Source organism: Schistocerca nitens, chromosome 2 (assembly GCF_023898315.1).
Source record: "Schistocerca nitens isolate TAMUIC-IGC-003100 chromosome 2, iqSchNite1.1, whole genome shotgun sequence".
Classification (NCBI taxonomy): Eukaryota; Metazoa; Arthropoda; class Insecta; order Orthoptera; family Acrididae; genus Schistocerca; species Schistocerca nitens.
In genome coordinates, this window is record NC_064615.1 from 486,523,751 (window position 1) to 486,551,052 (window position 27,302).

At 45.5% G+C, this 27,302-nt stretch overlaps 1 protein-coding gene across 1 annotated transcript in view; it reads right to left on the reverse strand.

The window, feature by feature from the left end:
* Positions 1–27,302, reverse strand: part of LOC126236429 (protein dimmed-like) — a 281,430-nt gene that overhangs the window by 18,520 nt on the left and 235,608 nt on the right. The window contains exon 2 of the mRNA XM_049945731.1: positions 2,041–2,225. Within this exon, the coding sequence (XP_049801688.1) occupies positions 2,041–2,221 (181 nt within the window). The 5' untranslated portion in view covers positions 2,222–2,225. The remainder of the gene's footprint in view (positions 1–2,040; positions 2,226–27,302) is intronic.

Below are 27,302 nucleotides of genomic sequence, written 5' to 3' on the forward strand. Positions count from 1 at the left end.
AACCGTGGGACTGCTACGGTCGCAGGTTCGAATCCTGCCTCGGGCATGGATGTGTGTGATGTCCTTAGGTTAGTTAGGTTTAAGTAGTTCTAAGTTCTAGGGGACTGATAACCACAGCAGTTGAGTCCCATAGTGCTCAGAGCCAAGAAGAAAATGGAACGGTAGATTTTTTAGGAAATTATTCGGACCGAAGATGGATTTACACAAAACTCAGCAGACCCATACTCCATCACGCGATATTTCCATTGAAAGGAAAAGATGTCTGCAATTTTACGGTCATGTGACATGGACGGATGACTGACAATTAGCCAATAAATTCGTCCACCTCATAAGTGATAGCCGAAAAACTAAACGATTACATAACACCTAAAAAGGGTATGACGGAAATATCTGTTGACCCACCGGCAGCTGCTCAGACTGCTTACAGACATAAGGTAGACTCATTTGTTCACGAGCAAACAACTGACAGAAGGGCGTTCTGGACAGGTAATGAGATCTACGCAAAGAACAAACAGCGATGGTAAACGGTAGAAATACTCAAAAAGATGCTAGAATACCTAAGGGCGTTAGACAAGGACGCAATCTGTCTTCATTTCTATTCAACATCTGCACAGAATATGGCAACAGACGAGTGCAAATAACGCTGTATAGGTATCAGAATAAATGGAGAAAGAATAGATTTGCGGGTGCCATAGCTGTGATAGCTCCAGATGAAACAAATCTCCAAAGAGTGTTACGTGTTATGGACACAGTACTAATGGATGCGTACAGAATCGGAGTTAAACCATAAAAGGTAGAAATAGTCGCGTGCTACAAGAAACCAGAAGACATGAACGTTAAAATTAGAGGACTTAAAAAAAATCAAAGAAGACATAAACTAAGGAATTAAAGAAGAAAAGCAATGTTTATCAATGAAAGAAAAACGTGAGAATTGAAGGGAAGAAGGAGGTGGTGGTAAGAGCTGCTTTTGGAGGATAGGATGATACGGCTGTGGAACATGAACAGTAGGTAACAATGAGACGAAATCTCTTGAAGCATTCGAGATATGGTGCTGGAGACGGCTGTTAAAGGTAAAGTGAACAGATAAAATCATCAACTAGGAAATTCTGCACGGAATTGGGGAAGACAGGTCGTTTAGGAGAACAACAGCGAAGTGGACACTAGTGGACTGATCACGAAATACAACACAACCAGTTCCTCCAAAATCATCCGGAAGGAACATTATAAGAGAAGATAACCCGAGATAGACCGCGACTGACGTCTTCAAAAAAATGGTTCAAATGGCTCTGAGCACTATGGGACTCAACTGCTGTGGTCATAAGTCCCCTAGAACTTAGAACTACTTAAACCTAACTAACCTAAGGACAGCACACAACACCCAGCCATCACGAGGCAGAGAAATACCCTGACCCCGCCGGGAATCGAACCGGGGAACTCGGGACTGACGTCTTGAAAGCAAGCTATACGTAATGCAGTCCGCCTCCGTAGCTGAGTGGTCAGCGTAGATGGCTGCCATGTGGAGGACCCAGGTTCGATTCCTGCCACTGCCAAGGATTCTTTCCTTGGTCGGAGGACAGCTACTGGGTGCCCGCAGCCTCGTGATGTCAACTGATGAGCTACATGACCGAGCAGTAACGGCTCCACGGTCTGGAAAGTCTACAAAACGGCCGGGAGAGCGATGTGCTGACAACATGGCGCCTCCAACCCGCATCCACATGACATCAGAAGGCGGCCAGCCAATAAGTAGACATCTCTTGGGCCTTCACCATATGGCGAGATTCTCCTATATTAATGTAGGAGTTTCCAGTTATTCTGAAATGACGAAATTAGATTCTAATAGATCAAAGTGGAGAGCTGTCAACTATTCGAAAGACTGAAGAAGGAGGAAGAGAAGAAAAAAAAAAAAGGCAAGAAGCTATCGGATGCTTCTAGGTGCTGTTTTGGGGGTCAAACGAAATAACGATAACAGATCTTATAAACTCGGGCGACTCATCTCCTGAGGCCAGTTGTGCTTGGGCAGAGTAGTGGCGCGAGCCTCACCTTGGCGCATCTTGCCGCGCTTGCCGCCGGACTCCATGGAGGCGTCGTCCACCTCCAGCTCGACGTCCAGCTCCAGCTCCTCATCGTCGTCCGGCCAGACGGCGCCGCCCACGTCGACGCTGACGCTGTCGCAGTCCACCGCGTCGTCCGGCGAACAGGCGAACACCTCCCCTGACCGCATGCTGCTGTGGGCCGGAGAAAAGCGACCGTCAGTCTCTGGCGTCAAGGACGATTCATCACGATAAACTTAGACAGCGTTCAGCCACATCGGCAAGCGAGCAGACAGATTAGACTGTTGCAAGTCCTGCTGATGTTACTGACGGAGTGTTATTCATAAGTACTTCCATGTTTCCAGAAGACAACTGCACGATAGCTACAAGACATACAGGCAACAGACACACATCAGTGGATGGAACATCTCTCTGTGTTTTTAACACACATTGCAGGTGCTCAGTATAGGAACTGTCAATGATGTGGCAAATAGAAATCGTGCATGCTATTCACTGAATAACACACTGCACAATGACGGCACCCCATTTGTATATACACATTCACTTTCAAACATTTCTTTGAAATGCACATATGCACACTGAAGCGACAAATGGAAATTTATACGAAGACTGGGATTCGAACTGGGGTCTCCTGCTCACTAGGCACATGCACTAACCACTACGCCACTCTGGGCTGAGGCGTGAATGGGAATTTGGATAGAAAAGGGTGTCGTGCTGGGGCAGTCCGTGCCATTCTGCAAAGCCACTGTGCCACGGTGGCGTAGTGATTAGTGCGTCTGCCTAGAGAGCAGGAAACCCAGGTTCAAATCCTGGCTGTCGTACGCCACAGAGCACTGCGTTCATAGCAGACGTGGTCTGTCTACCTAGCAGCTAGCTGCATCTTCTCCACTGACGATTGTGACAATCAGTTGCGTTCAGTGAATAACAAACAACATTGCAGGATACATGCCAACGTTTCGTCACTGTGCAGTATGTGTATTGTCATTTCTTACTATTTTAATTGGCGTTTGGAGAGACATCTTGTGGCAATGACTGGAACTACGAGCTGCTCAGCCACAGAGGATTCGCCGCAACTTCAGAGAGCAATGAAGCTTGACCAGAATCTGAACATACCTATCACTTCTTATCCATACGTATAATGGAGTCCCCCCATCATATTTCTCTGTCTGTGCCTGAAGCCCAATCTCGGGAAATACTTTAGGGATTTTGATGCGGTTTTCACTAATAGACCGACTGATCCATTAGAGAGCTTTGTGTATAAAATTTATAACCGATACGCCAGACAAGTCATTCAGCCGTAGATATTTAGTGTGAAGCCAGGACAGGTGACTTCCTACACAAAATTAAAGAAAACGTCTGTGATATGCACCCATAATAATGTCAGACTGTACTAATGGTATTAGTGACATTAATTTTATAGCTATGACAAAAAATGGTTCAAATGGCTGTAAGGACTATGGGACTTAACATCCGAGGTCATCAGTCCCCTAGACTTAGAACTACTTAAACCTAACTAACCTAACGACATCACAGACATCCATGCCCGAGGCAGGATTCGAACCTGCGACCGTAGCGGTCGCGCGGTGCTAGACTGAAGCGCCTAGAACCGCTCGGCCACTCCGGCACTCATAAGCACAATGACGGCGCCCCATTTGTATATACACATTCACTTTCAAACATTTCTTTGAAATGCACATATGCACACTGAAGCGACAAATGGAAATTTATACCAAGACTGGGATTCGAACATGGGTCTCCTGCTCACTAGGCACATGCACTAACCACTACGCCACTCTGGGCTGAAGCGTGAATGGGAATTTGGATAGAAAAGGGTGTCGTACTGGGGCAGTCCGTGCCATTCTGCAAAGCCACTGTGCCAGGGTGGCGTAGTGATTAGTGCTTCTGCCTAGAGAGCAGGAAACATAGGTTCAAATCCTGGCTGTGGTACAAATTTTCATTCGTCGCTTCATTCTTTATATAAACGTCATATATGTTTGAGTCTCGAAAATGTCTCTGGAACCATATACTCTGATTCGATGTCTTTGTCCGCCCCTGGTAGCTGAGCGACGGAATTTCATACCTACCGGCCCGGGTTCGATTCGCCGGCCGCGGTGGTCTTGCGGTTCTAGGCGCTGCAGTCCGGAACCGTGGGACTGCTACGGTCGCAGGTTCGAATCCTGCCTCGGGCATGGATGTGTGTGATGTCCTTAGGTTAGTTAGGTTTAAGTAGTTCTAAGTCTAGGGGACTGATGACCTAAGATGTTAAGTCCCATAGTGCTCAGAGCCATTCGATTCCCGGCAGGGTCGGAGATTTTCTCCGCTCAGGGACTGAGTGTTGTCCTTATCATCTTCAATTCATCTCCATCGACACGCAAGTCGCCGAAGTGACGTCAACTCGAAAGACTTGCACGAGGCGAACGGTCTACCAGACGGGAGACCCTAGCCACACGGCATTTCCGTTTCCGTTTGATCTCTTTGAAACATTGCTGACTGACGGCGTACACAGAAGCTCTTGACAACGACCGAGGAAGTTTAAAGCCAACAGACACTTCTCTCCAGATTAGGCAGACCAGAGCGAGGGCCGCTAGGTTACATTAAGTCTGCATTATTGTCTTCAAGTGAAGTGACTTAGTGTTAGAATGCGACGAGCAGAAATTGTTGCTTCACAATGAGAAATCTGCGTACTCACTTCCAGACGACCTGAGGTTGCAGCGGAGACTCTGGCTGGACCTTATGTCTCTAAATGTTAGATGATGATTCTGTTCTTGCGGAGCCGCGCGGGATTAGCCGAACGGTCTAGGGCTCTGCAGTCATGGACTGTGCGGCTGATCGCGGCGGAGGTTGGAGTCCTCCCTCGGACATGGGTGTGTGTGTTTGTCAAATGGTTCAAATGGCTCTGAGCACTATGGGACTTACATCTATGGTCATCAGTCCCCTAAAACTTAGAACTACTTAAACCTAACTAACCTAAGGACAGCACACAACACCCAGTCATCACGAGGCAGAGAAAATCCCTAACCCCGCCGGGAATCGAACCCGGGAACCCCGGGCGTGGGAAGTGAGAACGCTACCGCACAACCACGAGCTGCGGACGTGTGTGTTTGTCCGTAGGATAATATAGGTTAAGTAGTGTGTAAGCTTAGGGACTGATGAGCTTAGCAGTTAAGTCCCATAAGATTTCACACACATTTGAACATTTTTTGATCTTGCGGATAACGCTGCGAAATTGGCATTTCGCTGATGCGTTATGCCACATCACCTGACAACGTTCATTTCCTTCCCACCGTATCCTTTTCTACATTCGTTAGGCAAAAAAATCTCTTATTTGTCCTCCCTATTATTATTTTTAATTAGGACCCGGAGGTCGTCTATTCACTCACCTTTCAACAGCTTACGTTTCTGTATAATGTACTCTACGAACTACAGTCAACGTTTTTAAGGAACATAGCAAATATTCGAAAGCCACTTACGGTACGAATATGCTCTTTATTGTTCAGATCTCACACAAACGAGACATTTAAAACGCACGTCTTTGTTCGACATGGGACTTAAGCACGTGATCCTTTTACGAGCCAGCGGTGCTTGGCCCGTGTCCTCGGGTTTTGATTGCCGTGTACTGCCGTGACTGTGGCTGTCTCTCTGTTGACACGAGAGTGGGTATTTGTTTACAGGCCTAGCTGTGTTTTCTACGTGGCCGTGGAAATCGGTCCCTGAGGATGCGTGCAGACTTCTGCCAGCCAGAATAATAGGCGTTACGCAGGTTGAGAGCTGCGGACTGCGCATCGCGTTTCGCAAGCGCGGCTGTGGCGCTGCTCAGAGAATGGCGCCGGTGCAGACAGCTGCGCGGGAACAGCTGTTCCAACAAGGCGGCGAGTGCCGCGAGCAGCGCAGGCACGCCAGCGGCTTCCCAGCGGCGCCTCCTTGTTAGGCAGCGGAACGGGCCTGCCACGCGCCAGCCCATACCTCTCTGCTCGTGACAAATAGGCACCGAAAAATAGCCTAGCAGATATAAGGACGTGATTGAAACTCATGTAGATCCATCCAGTCCACAGCTATGTTGTCACGTCTTGGCGATCAAGTGCCTAAAATATGGCCATACTATTCAAGCTTCTGAAACGCCCGTAAGATTAACAACCAAAAACAATTATTGCGTTCATTATAAAAACTGCCTAAAGCACTGGCGATTCCCATTGCACCATCTACGTACAAAATGGGTAAGTATATCAATAACAGCTCCATTCATGATCTTGGAAGAAGGTCCTTATACACTGAAGAGCCAAAGAAACTGGTACACCTGCCTAATATCGTGTAGGGCCCCAGCGAGCACGCAGAACTTCCGCAACACGATGTGGCATGGAGTCGACTAATGTCTGAATAGGAAAAAGAATCATGTAATGTTTGACTACTCCATTAGTAGTGTAGCGCTTGACACAGTCACGTCGATTAAATATTTGGGCGTAACATTGCAGAGCGATATGAAGTGGAACAGGCATGTAATGGCAGTTGTGGGGAAGGCGGATAGTCGTCTTCGGTTCATTGGTAGAATTTTGGAAAGATGTGGTTCATCTGTAAAGGAGACCGCTTATAAAACACTAATACGACCTATTCTTGAGTACTGCTCGAGCGTTTGGGATCCCTATCAGGTCGGATTGAGGGAGGACATAGAAGCAATTCAGAGGCGGGCTGCTAGATTTGTTACTGGTAGGTTTGATCATCACGCGAGTGTTACGGAAATGCTTCAGGAACTCGGGTGGGAGTCTCTGGAGGAAAGGAGGCGTTCTTTTCGTGAATCACTACTGAGGAAATTTAGAGAACCAGCATTTGAGGCTGACTGCAGTACAATTTTACTGCCGCCAACTTACATTTCGCGGAAAGACCACACAGATGAGATAAGAGAGATCAGAGCTCGTACAGAGGCATATAGGCAGTCATTTTTCCCTCGTTCTGTTTGGGAGTGGAACAGGGAGAGAAGATGCTAGTTGTGGTACGAGGTACCCTCCGTCACGCACCGTATGGTGGATTGCGGAATACGTATGTACATGTAGGTGTAGATGAAGTAGTGCTGGAGGGAACAGACTCCACGAATCCTGCAGGACTGGCCATAAATCCGTAAGAGAACGAGGGGTGGAGATCTCTTCTCAACAGCACGTTACAAGGCATCCCAGATATCCTCAATAATGTTCATGTGTGAGAAGTTTGGTGGTCAGCTGAAGTGTCTAAACTCAGAAGAGTGTTTCTGGAACCACTCTGTAGCAACTTTGGACGTGTGGCGTGTCGCGTCCTGCTGGAATTGCCGAAGTCCGTCGGAATGCACAATGGACATGAATGGACGCAGTCGACCAGACAGGATGCTTACGTACGTGTCACCTGTCAGAGTCGTATTTAGACGTATCAGGATCCCATATCACTCCAACTGCACACGCTCCACTCCATTACAGAGCCTCCATCAGCTTGAACAGTCCCTGTTGACATGCCGGGTCCATGGATTCATGAGGTGGTTTCCACACCCGTACGAGCCCATCCGCACGTCCGACCATGCAACCTGTTTCCAGTCATCAACAGTCCAATGTCGGTGTTGACGGGTCCAGGCGGGTCGTAAAGCTTTGTGTCGTGCAGTCATCAACGGTACACGACTGGGCCTTCGGATCCGAGAGCCCATACCGATGATGTTTCGTTGAATGCTTCGCAGTCTAACACTTGTTGATCGCCCAGCATTGAAATCTGCAGCAGTTTCCGGAAGGGTTGCGCTTCTGTCACGCTGAACAGTTCTCTTCAGCCGTCGTTGGTCCCGTTGTTGCAGGATCTTTTTCCTGCCGCAGCGATGTCGGAGATTTGATATTTTACCGGATTCTTGATATTTACGGTACACTCGTGAAATGGTCGTAGGGGAATACCTCCACTTCATCCCTGCCTCGGAGGTGCTGTGTCCCATCGCTGATGCACCGACTACCACATGACGTTCAAACTCACTTAACTCTTGATAACCTGCCATTGTAGCAGCAGTAATCGATCTAATAACTACGCCAGACACTTGTGTTATATAGGTGTTGCCGACCGCAGCGCCGTATTCTTCATGTTTATATATCTCTGTATTTGAATAGGCATGCCTATGCCAGTTTCTTTGGCGCTTCAGTGTATTTAACTTGTATATCCCGAGAGAACAGTATTTTGTTCTAGGGAATCGAACTGTGCAATAAGTTGTCCGATGAAAGACGTTACTGAAATCAACATGCTTAGAAGTGCACTTAAGGCACAACTCTTACATAAACTTTTTTTTGAGCCGTCAGACTTCTCACTAGCGTGATGCGGCCCGCCACGGTGTGGCCGTGCGGTTCTAGGCGCTTCAGTCTGGAACTGCGTGACCGCTACGGTCGCAGGTTCGAATCCTGCCTCGGGCATGGATGTGTGTGATGTCTTTAGGTTAGTTAGGTTTAAGTAGTTCTAAGTTCTATGGGACTGATGACCACAGATGTTAAGTCCCGTAGTGCTCAGAGCCATTTGAACCATTTTTTTGTTTTTGAAATAGCCTCTTCGTCTGACAGCAGCACTACCACCCTTCGCCATTAAATTATTTTTTGGACGCTTTCCCCTACACTTTTCACTCTCTTCAGTTCCCTCCAGTACCACGCAAAACATTGTCTGATAATTTAAAAAGTTTCTTTGACACACCGAACGTTCGTCAAGCCACAGTCACTTAAACAATGAAATTTTTAAAATGTTACATAATAGTTTCGACGCACGATTCGATTCAGTACTTCTTCTGCACATCAGCATTCCTCTGAAGCACCACACTTCAAAAACTTCACTTCTTGTCTGAGTTGTTTATCGCCCACGTTTCAGTCCCGTCCAAAGACATACCCCAGACAGATATCCTTAGAACAGATACCCTAACACTTAAATCTGCATTATATGTTCACAAATTTACCTTTTTCAGAATACTTTTTCTCTCTATTATCAGTACACAGTTTATATCCCCTTTGCTTGTTTTACTGTCCAAATAACAAAAATAGTCCGTAACTTTCGGTGTCTCACTTCCTAACGTAATTTTCCTTGCACCTCCTGACGTGATTCGACTCCATTCATTTACCCTTGTTCTATATTTGTCGGTGTACACCTTAGGACTTCTTTCCAAGAGACTATCCATTCCTGTACGCCACAACCAGTACAAACTGGCAGTGTCTGTGATGGAAGTTTCGTGTCAGATGGCTGTGCTCTTTTCGAAGACAAATTAGCGGACGTAATTATATGTGACTGTTTGGAAGGAGGTACGCCACAGCCTTACATTTGCTTTTATTGGTCGAAGATTGTTTTTCCATCATCCTTATCCACTCTTACTAACAAAGGTGCATCGCGGACCTTGTCACCAATGGGAAGGGTTGGCACTGCGGGGTACATTTGGCTGCAGTATTGGTTAGTTAATTAAATGTTCCACAGATCGTTTGAACGATTCTTTTTATCGAAACGCTGGGGAGCGAGTCAGTTTACAAGATATATACACATCATTAGTCTTAACATCATTGGTGAACACATTAATATTTTCAGTCCAACTCACGCAATTACAGCGTTTTACTGGATACTAGTTTTTAAGTAAAAATTCTTCAACGGAATAGAAGGAGTTGTCCAGGAGAAATGGTTTTAAATTAGATTTAAAACTTGCTTCGCTATTGTTAGCCATTTTATGTTATTAGGCAAATGGCCAAAAATTTTTGCTGCTGCATGTTGAACTCCTCTCTGAGCCACTGACAGCTTTAACAAGGGTAATGAAGGTCACTTTTCCCTCTAATGTTGTAGGTAACTACATCACCGTTCTTCTCAAATTGTGATGGATTATTTATGTTGAATTTCATTGGCGAATATATCTATTGTGATGGCGCAGTTAAAATGCCTAGCTCTTTGAAGAATTACCTACATGATGCCCGCAGGTGAACACCACTATTATGCTTACTGTTCGCTTTTGTCCAGTCAATACTTTCTGCCCATTTCCGCGGATTCTCATATGTCCCTGAACACTTTGTGAATGATGAAGGGCGCCCTTTATATTCTGGGCTATTTTATCTGCGGAAAGAAATGCAGTGGCCGAATCGAACTGGAACAGATGCTCCAGGAACCTGAAGGAAAAGTGTTTGCGTGATGCTCGGCGACCTTCTCGTAAGCTGTGCTGTCTGCAGAGTGGCATCCCTGCTGCAGCAGTGGGTGCGCAGTGGGGAGCGGCACAGCCCTGGAAACTGAGACCGCCGGGCGGCCAGGAAGCGGGCAGCCGCATTCCAGAGGCCCGGTCGCAATCGTGGCCCACTTGCCCCCCTGCCGCCGCCGCACCGCACCGCGCTGCTGCTATTTGGAGGGGGCCGATTTCGTCTGAGGGCCTCGGTCGCCACTCAGGTACCAGCGCAAGGAGTCGTAGGTGTACACTCCCGCTACCACCGTTGATACCTTTCACTGTTTCCGTCAACAGTGTAGGATAGATAGACCGCTTTTCGTAGAATGTCTACATGGTTTCTCTTACAAACTTTGGGATACGTTCCTTATATAGAAAAAGAAAAAAAAAACTCGTATAAAAGTTCATATCATAAAAAAGCTTTCAGAACTAGCGTTCATCATTCGCAAAATATTTTAGAAATTGCTAAATAGTTTTTTGTCTGACGTCGACACATACTGTCCGTGGCCGGCCGTTGTGACCGTTCGGTTCTAGGCGCTTCAGTCCAGAACCGTGCTGCTGCTACGGTCGCAGGTTCGAATCCTGCCTCGCGCATGGATGTGTGTGATGTCCTTAGGTTGGTTAGGTTTAAGTAGTTCTAAGTCTAGGGGACTGATGACCTCAGACGTTAAGTCCCATAGTGCTTAGAGCCATTTTAACCATACTGTCCCTCTTCAAGGCATATGCAGCTGTAGAGAAATACATGAACCAGTGGGCTCTGGCAGTTTCTGTTAAGGCACTAACTTTAACCTCTACGGAGTAAGCAGCACAATTGGTTGCGTGGAGAAATAGCCATACTAATATTTCAGGATCATTGTCTGGAAATACTTGTTTTATTACGTGATGTTTCTATTACCATTGTGCACAGTATGTTCTAAGCATCGTAAACAGCCCAACGCAGCAAAAAAAAAAAAAAAAAAAAAAAAAAAAAAAAAACCTGACGAAGACATATGGCAGTAGCTCGAACCATTAACTATTACTACAGCGTGCGTTCAAAGGCTATAAACAACATTAAGTAACCGGAAAAAAAAACCAGGCTGACCAAGATATACGAGAACAGCACGAAGCAACGAGCGTTATTACGTAGTTCACAGCAGACATTGCAGAACTTTGTAAACACCCTATGACAGATGGTATCCCTTATCTCTTATATTGACCCGGACAGTCTTACAGGCAAGTATCTTTTTGATTGGATTGGATTGTTTGGGGGGGGGGGGGGAGTGACCAAACAGCGAGGTCTCATCGGATTAGGGATGGACGGGGAAGGAAGTCGGCCGTGCCCTTTCAAAGGAACCATCCCGGCATTTGCCTGCAGTGATTTAAGGAAATCACGGAAAACCTAAATCAGGGTGGCCGGACGCGGGATTAAACCGTCGTCCTCCCGAATGCGAGACCAGTGTGATAACCACTGCGCCACCTCGCTCGGTTGTCTTTTTGACTACAACCACAAACACTCAGCCAATAGCGGTAAGGAAAACGCCAATTGCTGAAACCCTCTCTAATTATTTCTGCCAAATTCTTTATTTGTAAGGCAAGGGAGTGTTATTTTGGAACCGCGCGACCGCTACGGGCGCAGGTTCGAATCCTGCCTCGAGCATGGATGTGTGTGATGTCCTTAGGTTAGTTAGGTTTAAGTAGTTCTAAGTTCTAGCGGACTGATGACCTCAGATGTTAAGTCCCATAGTGCTCAGAGCCATTTAAACAATTTTTTAGTGTTACTTTGTGCTGGTACAGCTGTCCAAGATTATCCTGTACAACTGAGTTAACGAGATCATGACAGATTTTCAATAAACATCGAATGGCATATTTCTCAAGATAAGAAACAATCTGTTTTAGAGAATACTTAAAGTCTGTATGAAGCTGCATCTTGTCAGTGCTCTCGGAATAATGCAAGTGGTATGTGAATTACCATAAAACAACGGAGAGAGAAAAAGCATTGTTTTGCCTCATATTCGACATCCATAACAACAAACGAATACGCTCTTGTAAACGAGGGAAGGAGGCAAAATTGGGTTTAGCTTCCCGTCAACATTGAGATCATTAGAGACGGAGCACTAAGTCGAGTGGTGTCAAGGATGAAGGAAATCGGCCGTGCCATTTCAAAGGAACCATTTCGACATTTGCCTGGAGTGATTCAGGGAAATCACGCAAAACCTAAATTTGTTGGTCGGACGCGGGTTTGAATAGCCGTCCTCCAGAATGCGAATCCAGTGAATACACTTTTGTGTTATTGTGAGTGCAAAAATTTTTCATTGAAAGTCTTTGCTAGGTATGTCTTCTTCTTCTATCCAATTTAAATGTATAAGGTAAAAGCATTTTCAATCACGATTCAAATAAAATATTGTTTTTGATAGGCTTAAAATTAGTCTGAAATTGTTCATGAAAGGAACAGGCAGCCTTAGTGTGGATGACTTCACCGAAACAAGAGCGCGACAGTTTTTAGGAGTAAGCCAGTTCATTCGCCATTGCTGTTTGGTAATTGTTTCCAAACGTGAAGAACATCAGGAAGGTAAAAGTGAATAGTTTGACTAAAAGTTAACGAATAAGAACATTGGGAAAAGTATCGTCCTACAGATTTTAGGAAACTTTGGCTAAATATATTTTAGTTTGAATAAAATGGAAATGTTTACGATTGGTAACCGGTGTTCGTCATATCTGGTCTCCGTTAACGGACTACCCTTGTTTCTTGGTGACCACTGTTAATGGACATGCATCAAAGGCAAGATTATGGAACCAGATGAAAAACTAGTGCGTTGCTTTCTCTAATTTAGGCTTTGGATTCAGAACTAACGAAACTGTGTGTGAACGTATTTGTTTTTGTGCACTAAACGAACTTTGAAGTAATATACCGCTTTGCTTCTGGAGAAAGAAAAACCAGTAGTATGTGCTTCATAGGTTAGACATGTACTTCGTGAGAAACGAAGACAGAAAGAAAATATTGTATTTTGTATGTCATAAACTGGCTGTCTGCCAGAGGCAGTAAAAGAGAAGTACTGAGCGAGAAGAAAGCTTTGTGGCAGCATCGATGACGAAAATATAAAATGTTATCATCAATTAGTCGTTGTACAAGACACTAGTAACTTTAATTAATATTACAAATTAAATAACCTGCAAATCTGCTCGCTATAGCACCGAGAAGAAAGACTCGAAGTTTCTAGTCATGAAAATGATTACGCATTTGATCGCTGATTTCTACGGGCTAACAAATAACAATAATATTTTATTTTTAAGTCAGCTTGTACTGCGTGCCGGTCATAATAAAACCGACCAGAAAATGGCTTTACTACGTAGTGATGGGAACTTTTTTTTTTTTTGAAGGATAGTTTGTGTTTTGTCGGTAAACGTATTCTGAAAGATCCAAATGTGCCAATAAAATTTCGGTGAGAAAATGTTGAAAGAACCACTAACGCTAAGTTGGGCTGGAAGTTTGTGAGGTTAAAGATGCAAGTCCATATTTTTTAAATAAGCGAACATCTTTCCATTTCTACTTGCAAAGTTAACTGAATCTGCGATTTCGTCGGACGTTTCTGGAGGCTATTTTTCTCTTGATCACTGTTTTATTTTGTTCTGACACCTGTCGAATAGTTTTGTATTGGTACCTTTGGCGTTTATATTGCATTGTTAAGAGATATTGAAAACTCGGTTTGGTCTAGTTTCATGTTGTCCATCCTGTATCTAAGCGGGTTGCGCGCGCGCGCGCGCGTGTGTGTGTTTTATTTGCTGTTGAATCTAAAACAAATCTCATGTGTCAGAATCGTACAATAGATGGGCTTAAGGAGGTCCAACATGTAGCCATAGAAGCATGTGAAACACGTATCGTAGACAGTGAGATGACAGTGAAGAATCAAAATGTGCACTGCTCTACATGAGTTTGGAAAAACCATGCAGCGTATTACAACGGAGCACGACGGAAGTGCATTATGTGAGTTATTGGTTAGAATGTAGAGTAGTATGCTCAAATAACGATTAATAATCACAACTACAATATTGTACAAATAATTATTGTACATATACATACCTGTTGGTACATACTGGTATTTTTCAGTTTATATAAAAACATATAGTGGCGCTAGAAGACTGCACGGTTTTGTAAAGGTACGTTGTTTACAGTTTTGTTCGGTTGCAGTTTCGTTTGCATGAAGGCGGGACACGTCGCGAAAGAAGGTAGCACACGCAGCGATAGCAACTGAAAATGGCTCGAAAGTGCCAGATTTCTTATGATTCACGGGTGAAGATAATCACTTTGCACCAAGAAGGCAAAAGTGTCCGACAAATACAAAAGACATTGAACATTTCGATTAGCTTGTTATCAAGATATAGAGATGAAGGCTTCCATGATTATCGTCCTCGCTCAGGAGATTCCAGGAAAGTATCAGAACGGCAGGAAAAGTATTTGGTAGTGACCAGTAAACTTAATAGATTCAAAACTGTCCGTGAATTGACTGCTGAACGAAAGACAACAGGGGATACTCCAGTGAGTGAGTCAACAGACGAATCCTGGCAGACAACAACCTCCAGGGTTATGTAGCAGCAAGCAAACCAGTGTTGCGCCCCGTTAACAAAAAGAAAAAACTTCAGTGGGCTACGACACACCAACATTGGACAGCAGGGGATTGGGAAAGAATCTTACACACCGATGAAGTCAAGTTCGAGGTGCTGTACTTGGAAGTAAACGCCGCCCAACCGTACAACATTCACCCTATGAACGCTTGAATCCTCAGTGCGTAATTCCACCTGTGAAGCGTGGAGGGGGTCCTGTGATCTTTTGGAGGGAATGAAGTCGGAGATTTAGTAAAAGTAGATGGGAAAATGAAGTGGTTTAGAGAAAAACTACGGGCACCTCAGGACGGCATCTTCCCCTCGAATTGGAGTGTACTGTCTTCGCATTGCACCAACTCACTCGAACGGTAAACGAAAAAGAGAAGCTTATACTTTGTCACACGCTTTGTGTGATAAGCTAAACTTAGTAACGGTGGCCGACCGAGCGGTTTTCGAAAAGAAATTTCAATTTCGATATGCTAAACCCGATAAGGACTTGCAATGCGCAGAATCCTCGAGAACTGACGAGGGATAGTGTCGGCGATTAAGAAAGCTCGCCGGCAGTGCACCACGTGGCGCCTCTGCAGCAGCGCCTTAACTGCGGAGTAGAGCAGTTTTGAGAGCCGGGCGGTCTGCACTTTCTGGGAGGCGCTCCAAGGACACGCGTCAGTCAGCACAGCGCGCGGGGCCAAAAGTCGGCGCTCTGATATCCCCCGGCAGGTCAGCAAACAATCAAGGTTACCGCTCCAGCTGCCGATAAGTCTGTTGCACGGACCAGACCTACGTGTGGCTTCGAAGCGAAGTTCGAAAACATCATGTGAGAGGTAGTAACCGAGGTAGGTATCCAGCCAAACAGAAGTGATTTGATGCGTAAAGATCTATTACGGTTTGAAGAAATATAAACTATGGCTTAACTAAAAGATAAAACTACGTTAGTTATTTTTGAACTCATTGGAGTGTCGTTGAATACAGTCTTACAGCGAATTGTTACCAGTCGCAAAAATCGCATAATATCCTTTCTCTTTGTTATTCTTCCTTCATTTTTATGTTCACGATGAATACCATTTTGGTTCGGTGCACCTCACTAAACATGATTTTATTGCCATAAATGTGGCCTTTGTAGCTATGAAAGATTAAAGAGCACCTTTAAGGAATGTCCTTCGTTTCTATAATCTTTTGTTTCTCCTTAGGTCTGAAATCCTGTAATCGCAATGGCAAACGTTACCTTAATTTATATTACGTTGATAGGTTAGATTGACAAGCACGTAGTGACCGGCTTGTCGGTTGATTCTAGAAGGGAATGATTGCTTACCGTTCGATAATTGGCTGGAGTTAAGCAAACAGAGATGATTGGATACTCCGCTATTTTCTGGCTATAAAAAGTAATCTCGGATAACAGTTCTAACAATTTCAGTTTTCATGTTCATCATGGTTTTATCTACTAATTTTGCTTCAATCTACAATTATTAATACGCTGTGTCTCCTTGCACTGCATATGTAATGAGTCAGCTGTCTCTGTGAAGTTCATCTACCCTCGGAAATTCTATTCGATTCGTGTTTTATATTTTACTTCGTTTTTTTCTTTAAATTTATGCTCCAAAATAGTTTCTAATGTCATTGCATATGACATTATCTTGGATTTCTATGTTTTTCTTCTTTTTGAGTTTCTGAAAACAGTGTGTACCCAACAATTTTTTTACTGGTTAACGTTCGTGTTTTGCTTCACGAGAATTGAATCTGTGTTTTTCTTGCTCCCTCTCTGGAGTCTATGTTTCTTTAAATTATGAAATCTTCTGATGAAAGCTAACCAATAAAAAATTCTTTCGTACACAATACTGAATAGAAATGAAGCATTATAGAAGGAAACACGAAAAGCAGAAAACCATAAAATATTGAAATACTGTTACAAAAGAACTATATTAAAAACAGTGGAGGAGAAGAAAGTAAAAAGGACAAGGACGTGATAAAGTGGGAAATAAAGAAGTGGAATTAAGAGGACAGAAAATTCAACCAGACAGATGGCTCACTACAAACGCAGGACACACAGAGCTTAGTAAGGTGTAAGCCAAATTACGAAACACAGCGATCAACATAAAAATGAAACTCGAGTGTAGTTGATGTCCAGAGGGTGTATTTTGGTTCAATTGGCTCTGAGCACTATGGGACTCAACTGCTGTGGTCATCAGTCCCCTAGAACTTAGAACTACGTAAACCTAACTAACCTAAGGACATCACACACATCCATGCCCGAGGCAGGATTCGAACCTGCGACCGTAGCAGTTGCACGGTTCCGGACTGCGCGCCTAGAACCGCGAGACCACCGCGGCCGGCCCAGAGGGTGTACAAACCAATTCTATGCTTAAGGAACAGAAATGGGAAAAATTATTGAATAGGCCTATTGTGTAAAATGACAACATCAGGTAGGCTTCAAACGCGGAAATCTGCACGTTTCATACACCTTTAAATCTGTTTTACAAATTCCTTATTTTACTGTATAGCCACTGCCTTGCTTAAGATGCTAGTAAGTAAGAGAATATCCTTAAAAACATGAGAAGCAATAATAATGGGAAAATATTCCTAACCATAAAGGTAAAGTAATGGACCTTGTGTTCTGTGTGTAATGCATTTAACAATTTTTTATTCGTGCCTCGGTCCGGCCCAACGTTGTAATCCATTTGCTAGAGTCTACACTCTGTTCAAGACGGAAAGATTCATTCTTGAAACAAAAAGCGATATGTTACATGAAGCTGAACTTTCCAAAGCCACAGTGTCGAGGGAAGTGTTTACGACCAGTCAAGTGTAGCTGGAGAGACTACCGCAGAGTGACTGTGCCACCATGACAGGCAGTCCACAGTTTTGCGTCAGGAGACAGAATGTCAAGAAACCGCATCAGTGATAAACACATACCAATTTCGCCAACCTTTCTTTCTGAGCAGAGCTTTGACACTTGGGAAAGGTTTGGAGTGCACCCAGAACACTCTCCTAAGGATTCAGTGACTGGCATGGGCCACAGCGGGCATCCCAAAATATTAGTGGAAAACGTTTCCAGGAGGCACCACAACCCAAGGGTTGCAGATAGCGGGAAATGAGACAAATTAGACGTGAGTACCGATGACTCAACAAAAGCAAAATAATCTGTAGCCATAGCTCTGACTGATCGCAATGCTTGATCTTGAACAAATTTTCGGAAGTTGATGGAAACTCACTGCTCTTGAGCCCTCGTAGAAGGTGAACGGTAGTCTTGGCGTTCGGCGAGGCGATGAAATTACGGTGGCGGCTGCGACAGTACCGATCAGAGAGAGACATGATGGTCTTCAAACTCCGCTGCGCAGGGTTTCGCCGCGGCAGTTGCCACAGCTGGAAAAGGCTTATCTTGACAATAGACTTGGCGAGGTTTCTTAAAGAAATGAACCGCCCTGTTCCCACGCTAACCAAAGCATCGGCTCTGGAACAATTATCACGACATTTCGCTCTTCTGAGGTTCCAACGACGTCCTATCTTAGCAGTTTCGGAAGTTACGTGGAGATTGTTGTAGTTCGGCGGTCGTGTCTATCTGACTCCTCATCCAACTTCTGCCCAGTGCGTAACACAACGCCAGGCCATCACACCAGAAAACTTCAGGATAATTTCTTGTGTCCTGCGGGATTCTGAAAGCAAATGTGCAGCCCATCTCGTGAGGAAGTCACGTGCGAAGCGACTATAAAAAGAGGTTACATGTTATTTAGCAGGCCAAGTAACTTTTATTGACACAGAAACGTGACACCGTATCGCAGCAAAACAGGATCTACAAGAAAACCGGAACACCTACTATGTTCTGACAATGAGCCTGTCTTATTGCGCAAAGGTCTTAGCGTGGGACGACATGTCAAACTTGCTCTCTGAAGTCCCTACGTAAGTTGATGTTGCTCTCGTGCAAGTCATCTGCCATAAGCCGCCAGCTTACAACTATATCTTTATAGCCAGACCCTCAAGAGCCGTTGAGAAATAAGCCAGAGCAGCCTACGAAGATAAGGAGCGGCATGAATTTGCGAATTGTGTGAGTTTGGTGAAGATGAAATGTGCTTTAAAAGACCCTGGTCGACGGAGATGCAATGAAAATGAGAGAAAACGAAAAGACGTGTAAGAAAAGCAAGTAAAAACAGAACCACTGTAGCATATTTGCGTAGAATCTTTTTCGATCGATGTAGTGGGGCGACAGTCGTGAAGTACAGTAAAGCTGAAACGTATAAATCAGGCTTGCGGGACTGTCGGAGCAGTGTGCACTTAGGTATTGGCGGATACAAGCGGCCTACAACACTTGAAGGTTGGAAGACGGTTGCGTGAAGTACCATGTTCAGAGACAACAAGACATGTTCCGAATACCTACTGGACAACGCTGATGTGGGACCAAGTGAAGCAGTGCACAGTTTAAGGCAATGTTCGATGTCCAAGAGGAGCGAAGTTCACATTACGTGGGGTGACTTGATTTCTGATTTCTTTGGTTTCACTAAATCGGTTCGAGTGAACGTCAAACTGACTTCATCAACCTTTTTCATTCCGTATTTCGGTTCGAGTTGAGCTAGTGTGCTATCGCTAATAATGTTCACGTGACCTTTAAGGTACTGTTTTTCTTCCCTTCAATAAGAGAGTACCGGAATCATCCAATAGCCAGACTCCAAACCGAGTTACATCACTTTTAACGCTACAGTTCTTAGTGGGATGTCACGTGACAAGAGAGAAAAAGAAAAACGGACTTCGAGAGCGGCCTGCTCGTCAGAGCGCTAGCTGCCTGGCCGGATACAATTAACGGCGCTGCACCTTTTCGGAATTACACTGCACTGCTCGTTCGCTGCAACTTGCACGTAAGAACCTCTCAGCTTTCCATGTTCAACAGTCATGTCCCGCCTGTTGGCACGTATTACCTTTTGAATGCCCTTTTTGTCCATGAGTGTGTGTTACTCTTAGTTATCCACAGGATGTAGTTAGCATTCGCCATTACTACATTCAGTACAGGTGTAAGTAGCGCAGACATTTCTGCTGAGCTTTCGTGACCAATAGCTTACATCAGGTTTCGTATTTACTGTCCCGCAGTTACATATTTGCGTGTCATTCGAATATTATGCTGTAATTTTAAAACTACTAATACATACCGAGAGAAGTGACGCAGTGGCTAGCACACTGGACTCGCATTCTGGAGGACGACGGTTCAATCCCGCGTCCGGCCATCCTGATTTAGGTGTTCCGTGATTTTAGCAAAATCGCTTTAGGCAAATGCCGGGATTGTTCCTTCGAAAGGGCACGGCCGACTTTCTTCCCTAATCCGATGAGACCGATGACCTCGCGTTTGTCTCCTCCCCCGAATCACCCCCCAACTAGAATACGATCGGCAGTGGCAACTGAATATAAAAGTGCTACTGCAATAGAAAGTCCTTGGTGAAATAGCTGAAGTGCTGTGTGGTCGACAGTCACAGAAGCTTGCTTGTGTGTGTGTGTGTGTGTGTGTGTATGTGAATCACGTAATTCATAATGGAGTCTGTCAGTCTTTAAAAAGTTTCCTTTTCTTTCTGGCTTATGAAACTACCCTCCAGGTAGGAGGGCGAAATACACTCCTGGAAATTGAAATAAGAACACCGTGAATTCGTTGTCCCAGGAAGGGGAAACTTTATTGACACATTCCTGGGGTCAGATACATCACATGATCACACTGACAGAACCACAGGCACATAGACACAGGCAACAGAGCATGCACAATGTCGGCACTAGTACAGTGTATATCCACCTTTCGCAGCAATGCAGGCTGATATTCTCCCATGGAGACGATCGTAGAGATGCTGGATGTAGTCCTGTGGAACGGCTTGCCATGCCATTTCCACCTGGCGCCTCAGTTGGACCAGCGTTCGTGCTGGACGTGCAGACCGCGTGAGACGACGCTTCATCCAGTCCCAAACATGCTCAATGGGGGACAGATCCGGAGATCTTGCTGGCCAGGGTAGTTGACTTACACCTTCTAGAGCACGTTGGGTGGCACGGGATACATGCGGACGTGCATTGACCTGTTGGAACAGCAAGTTCCCTTGCCGGTCTAGGAATGGTAGAACGATGGGTTCGATGACGGTTTGGATGTACCGTGCACTATTCAGTGTCCCCTCGACGATCACCAGTGGTGTACGGCCAGTGTAGGAGATCGCTCCCCACACCATGATGCCGGGTGTTGGCCCTGTGTGCCTCGGTCGTATGCAGTCCTGATTGTGGCGCTCACCTGCACGGCGCCAAACACGCATACGACCATCATTGGCACCAAGGCAGAAGCGACTCTCATCGCTGAAGACGACACGTCTCCATTCGTCCCTCCATTCACGCCTGTCGCGACACCACTGGAGGCGGGCTGCACGATGTTGGGGCGTGAGCGGAAGACGGCCTAACGGTGTGCGGGACCGTAGCCCAGCTTCATGGAGACGGTTGCGAATGGTCCTCGCCGATACCCCAGGAGCAACAGTGTCCCTAATTTGCTGGGAAGTGGCGGTGCGGTCCCCTACGGCACTGCGTAGGATCCTACGGTCTTGGCGTGCATCCGTGCGTCGCTGCGGTCCGGTCCCAGGTCGACGGGCACGTGCACCTTCCGCCGACCACTGGCGACAACATCGATGTACTGTGGAGACCTCACGCCCCACGTGTTGAGCAATTCGGCGGTACGTCCACCCGGCCTCCCGCATGCCCACTATACGCCCTCGCTCAAAGTCCGTCAACTGCACATACGGTTCACGTCCACGCTGTCGCGGCATGCTACCAGTGTTAAAGACTGCGATGGAGCTCCGTATGCCACGGCAAACTGGCTGACACTGACGGCGGCGGTGCACAAATGCTGCGCAGCTAGCGCCATTCGACGGCCAACACCGCGGTTCCTGGTGTGTCCGCTGTGCCGTGCGTGTGATCATTGCTTGTACAGCCCTCTCGCAGTGTCCGGAGCAAGTATGGTGGGTCTGACACACCGGTGTCAATGTGTTCTTTTTTCCATTTCCAGGAGTGTATAACTTGGACTTTACGTTTCCTTAGTATTCTGCCTGTTTTCACTGAAACATTACTAATATATGATAGATAAGCAGTTGTTTTGAAAGCCTCATCCTCTTCTTTGTTTTGTCGTTTGTAGGTCGGTAGCGCTGTCTGAACTTACTGAGTCGAATATCCATTGTTCAGAAACAGAGGTTTCAGGCCTTCCAGTTCCGTTTGCCGACTATCGGCGTTTGACATTTATGTGTTCGGTGGATTAAGGTCTTTAGAATGCCCATCGTTTGTGCCGTTGATGGCAGTTAGTATCTTGTAAATACAGGTCTGTATCATCATCATCATCATCAATGTTCTGCCCATAGGCAGGTTTCAACATTGTAACTCTCTATAATCTCCAGTCTTCTGCCACCCACTTCAAGTCCGCATAATTTTCGCTTCCCTTTTGAAACCTCTCGAAAATACCCTCTTCAAAATATCCAGCAGCTTGTTTCATTGTATCTGTAGAAAGCTTTCTCCAAATCAATGAAAACTGCATAAATTTCTCTACCTTTCTCAAAATATCTTGCCCCTGTGACTCTTAACAGGCCAATGACATCTCTTGTTTCTTTTCCTCTTTTAAATCCGAGTTGTTCCTCCACAATCCATCTATCCAAATTGCCACATAGCGTTCTATTTAGCACTCTCAACAATACTTTAAACGCAGGAGAAATTAGACTGATAGTCCTATGCTCATCACATTTTTGGATATTTCTCAGTTGGTATCATACAGTTGCAAGGAAGTCATCAGGTCATTCTCCTTTGTCGTTTGTTCTCGTCTAGTGAAACAGTGAATATTTACCAGGGGTAATCATAAAGTTTTAATTATCATTTCCAGCAAATAATGTTACGTAATTAATTGTTTATTTGTTTGCAGGCACTAGTCTGAAGCTCTGGTACGCACTAAAACCCACGTACCACAGTACCGTACCACGCCGCTCGTCTTGATAACTTAAGAGTACTGCGCGTTAATTCGTTTTCTGTATTTGAAGGGGAATAACGCCGCAGCAATCCATGCTGAAAATAATTGTACGGAAACAATACGCCACCGTATGACACAGTGGTCAGGTGGCGCAAACAAGTCAGATTGACGAAGAACGAAGTGAAACACCATTTCTCTGCGGGGGACGACGAACCGTAAGAGAGCGGGAAGCCCTGGTACTCGAATGCCGGCGTTTCACAACAGAGGCGATGGCAGGAAAAGTGAAAATTTTGCACGAAATTTTGAAATTGACGAATTTTGCTCCCGTCTGGGTTCAATGACTCCTCACACCCATTCAAAAAGTTCGCTGAAGCGAGGCAACAGCGGAAATGTTGCAGCTGTTTCAGGACAACCCAAGTGACTTCTTTAGCCAACCAGTCACCATGGACGAGTGCTAGGAGAATCGCTATGATATCGAGACAAAATAGCAAAACAATAGTGGAAGCTTGTGGATTCGCCACCGCCAAGAATGGTGGTGAGCCAGCCATTATCAGGCAAGTTGGTGATGAGTGTTTTTCGGGAGTGCCTGGGTGAGGTGAATAGATTAAGTTTGTGATCGAAAAACTATCAAAGGAGGGTATTATGGAAATCGCCTGAGTAGGTCACGGGGCGCTGCCAGGATAAAGCATCGCGGTAAACTGTTGAGGGGGAGTTTTTGCTCCGCGACGTCGCCTCGGCTCATTCCGCGAGGGACACGATCACGCATTTTGTTTCATTGTCCTGTCAAATTTTGCTATCAACTTTCGAAACTCAGCTCTCTCTGTTCCGCCATGAGGTTTATTGCGCAGCAGACAACGGCGCTGGGGTTGATGCCGTCTTGATCTAGTAGAAAGTGTCTGAAGCTTTTTAATGTTCACAGATGATGCACTAGTCTATAAGAAAGTAGCAAACCAGAAGACAGTACCGATTTGCAAAATCAGCTGCAGAGGATTGTCGAATGGTGCAGCCTCTGGCAATTGACCTTGGATGTAAATAAATGTAATGTATTCGCATACATAGGAAAACAATTTCTCTACTGTTCAAGTAAACAATTCATGAGAAACTGCTGGTAACAGTATTTACCGTAAAATATCTAGGAGTAACAATGCAAAGCGACACTAAGCACAGAGCACATAGTAGGAAAATTAGATGCCAGACAGATTCGTAGAAAGACTCTTAAGGGAATGTAATTCATCCACGAAGGAAGTTTCATGCTAGTTCGATCGGTTTTTGAGTATTGGTCATCAATCTCGGACCCTTACCAGGTAGGATTTTCACCTGCTTAGCTGAGTGGTAACATGTTTGACTTCGATACAGCAGGCCGGAGTTCGATTCCCGGCCGGGTTGGAGATTTTCTCCGCATGCTGTGTTGTCATCATCATCGTCACCAACGCGCAATTCGCCCACTGTGGCGTCACCTGAAATAAGACTTGCACTCGGTGGCCGAACTTCCCCGGATGGAGCCTCCGGGCGATCAATCCACACGATGATTTTATTTAATTTACCAAGTAAGCCTTATAGAACAGATAGAGAATCTAAGGAAGAGCGGCGCGTTTCGTCACGTGGGCGTTCGTTCTGCACGAGAGAGTTACAGAGATGCTCACCAAACACCAGTGGCTTTGAGCATCACACAGACAGAGGTTTACTGTTGAAATTTCGAGAGATTACTTTCCGCGAAGAATCGGATAGCACATTACTTGCTCCTACATATTTCTCGAGAAATGACCACGATGAAAAAATTTGAGAAATTAGAGCCAATACAGAAGCTTACCGACAATAATTATTCCCATGCGCCATTCGCGAGAGGAGCAGGGAAGGGGCGATCAGTTAATGGTGCAAGGAGTACCGTCCGCGATATACAATTGGGTGGCTTGCTGAGTATGATGTACCGGGTGATCAAAAAGTCAGTATAAATCTGAAAACTGAATAAATCACGGAATAATGTAGATAGAGAGGTACAAATTGACACACATGCTTGGAATGACATGTGGTTTTATTAGAACAAAAAAAAAAAAATACAAAAGTTCAAAAAATGTCCGACAGATGGCACTTCATCTGATCAGAATAGCAATAATTAGGATAACAAAGTAAGACAAAGCAAAGATGATGTTCTTTACAGGAAATGCTCAATATGTCCACCATCATTCCTCAACAATAGCTGTAGTCGAGGAATAATGTTGTGAACAGCACTGTAAAGCATGTCCGGAGTTATGGTGAGGCATTGGCGTCGGATGATGTCTTTCATCTAGAGATGTCGGTCGATCACGATACACTTGCGACTTCAGGTAACCCCAAAGCCAATAATCGCACGGACTGAGGTCTGGGGACCTGGGAGGCCAAGCATGACGAAAGTGGCGGCTGAGCACACGATCATCACCAAACGACGCGCAGCTGTCGGACATTTTGTGAACTTTGTTTTTTGGGTCTAATTAAACCCCATGTCATTCCAAGCATGTGTGTCAATTTTTACCTCTCTATCTACATTATTCCGTGGTTTATTAAGTTTTCAAATTTATACTGACTTTTTGATCACCCGGTATATCTACATATAGACTCTCTGTAATTTCCTGACAAGGCACCCATTGACGTCTCGGTGTTTCCTCGGATGATGAAACCAATGCGAAACAGCCATTTCCAGACTGACGACGAGGTATTTATAGAGCTGGAAAGCTTCCAGAACAAAAGAATGCAGAGTTCTACAGCCAAGGAGTACGCCAAGTCGTTCTTCGTCGACAAGCTTGAAGGCTGAATATGTAGAGAAGAATAATTCCATTGCCAAGACTCGTGGTCACATCATCACTTTTTTGAGGTTATGATTAAAACCCGTAGTAAGTGACGGAAAGAGTCCATCGACTTTTGAGGATATCGTCCAGCAAAAACGTGACGCCGAAGTGCATGAGACCATCTTCCATTTTTATTACTGTATCCGTGTCTGGTTTGGAAAGGCGGCGCGTTGTGTGTGCTTGGTGTTCCGTTAGGTCCTGTGCGACAGTTGCGGCTCATGCGACCCGTGGGCGGAGTGCAGGAGAGAGAGAGAGAGAGAGAGAGAGAGAGAGAGAGAGAGACTGGAAACGTGCGGCGGCCACGCCCTGCGAGCCTGCAGCAGGCCGAGCCAAACACGCCAGGGCGAGCGGCGAGCAGCGACCAGGCCAGCCAGTAACGGGAAGCCGCTGTGACCCGGCTCCCAGCGATCCAGAACGGCGGCCGCTCACTGCCCGGGCAGTTCAGGCCTCTCGGCACACCGCTTACTTTTTGGCAATGCGAGAATTGAGAAACTCTCGATTCCAATGTGTTCTCGAGACCTGACAAATACCGCATCCGATAAGACCTGGAGTTTCACATTGCGCGTCGGCTCGCGTCAGCAACACTCGACACCTGAACGAGAACTGTTGCAGTTCTCAGTTCTCAGATGTGTACTCGTTTCCGTTCGTTTTCACCCACCTCTTGCTGTGAGGATTTCGGTAACTGCTTACACTAGATATTTCTTATGTAGCAATTTAACTTATGGCTTAATGTGAGTCAAAAACAAATAACTCAGTTACTACATTTTTCACTGTAACTTTCGCATATGAGATGCTCTGGATTACTTACTTTCGCAACATGATAATAATCAGCAGAAATATGCTACTGTCGGAGCACAAGAATTGTGAATATGCACCTGTTTTTAACTCACCTGCGATTCTCACAAGCTCCCCTAACTGAACCTCGCTCATGTCCACTAGTCCAACGCTGTAAGTAGCTTATACCCATCTACTTCCACTTGTCCATTCTTACTCACTCATTCAGGCAACTCATTATCTCTTTTTTTCTATCGCTTGAGCCTTGTCCCGCAGTTACGCAGGGTCAGCCATTGTTAATCGGATTTGGCATGTTAATGTTTAAGGGGTGGCCGGGTGCCCTTCCTGCCGCCACCCCGTACCCCCCAGGACGGAATTAGTGTACCCCAACCGTCTGCGTCGAGTGTAATCCATGGAATAGTGCGAATGTGTTCATATCTCTGCGAGCCGTGTAACTGATGCGGAACATGGCGACCAGACTGCTATTCACCTAGCGGGATGTGGAAAACCGCCTAAAAACCACATCCTGGCTGGCCGGCACATCGTCCCTCGTCGTTAATCCGCCGGGCGGATACGATCCAGGGCCGGCGCGCATACCCGAGTCCAGGAAGCAGCGCATTAGCGCTCTCAGCTACCCTGGCGGGTCAACTCATTATCTCTTTGCGTATCTCTAATTGCTACTGTCTCCTGTCTCACGTCCACAGTCTACTTCGTTCTGCTCTACTACTATTGTATTCTCTCACTGTTACTATCTCCCTCTTGCTCTCTCTTACTGTACTATCTCATTCATTCCTTCCCACTGCTGCTGTCTCTTCCCACTGTCACCCTCTCTCTCTCTTCCTCGTTGTCATCACCATAGATTATGTCTCTCATTATCACTGGCTTTCACCCACATCCATTCCTTCTCTTTATTACTACCCCACTACACTGTCTCCTTCACTCTTTACCTGACACTGTCAGCTTTGTTCCACTGCCACTGT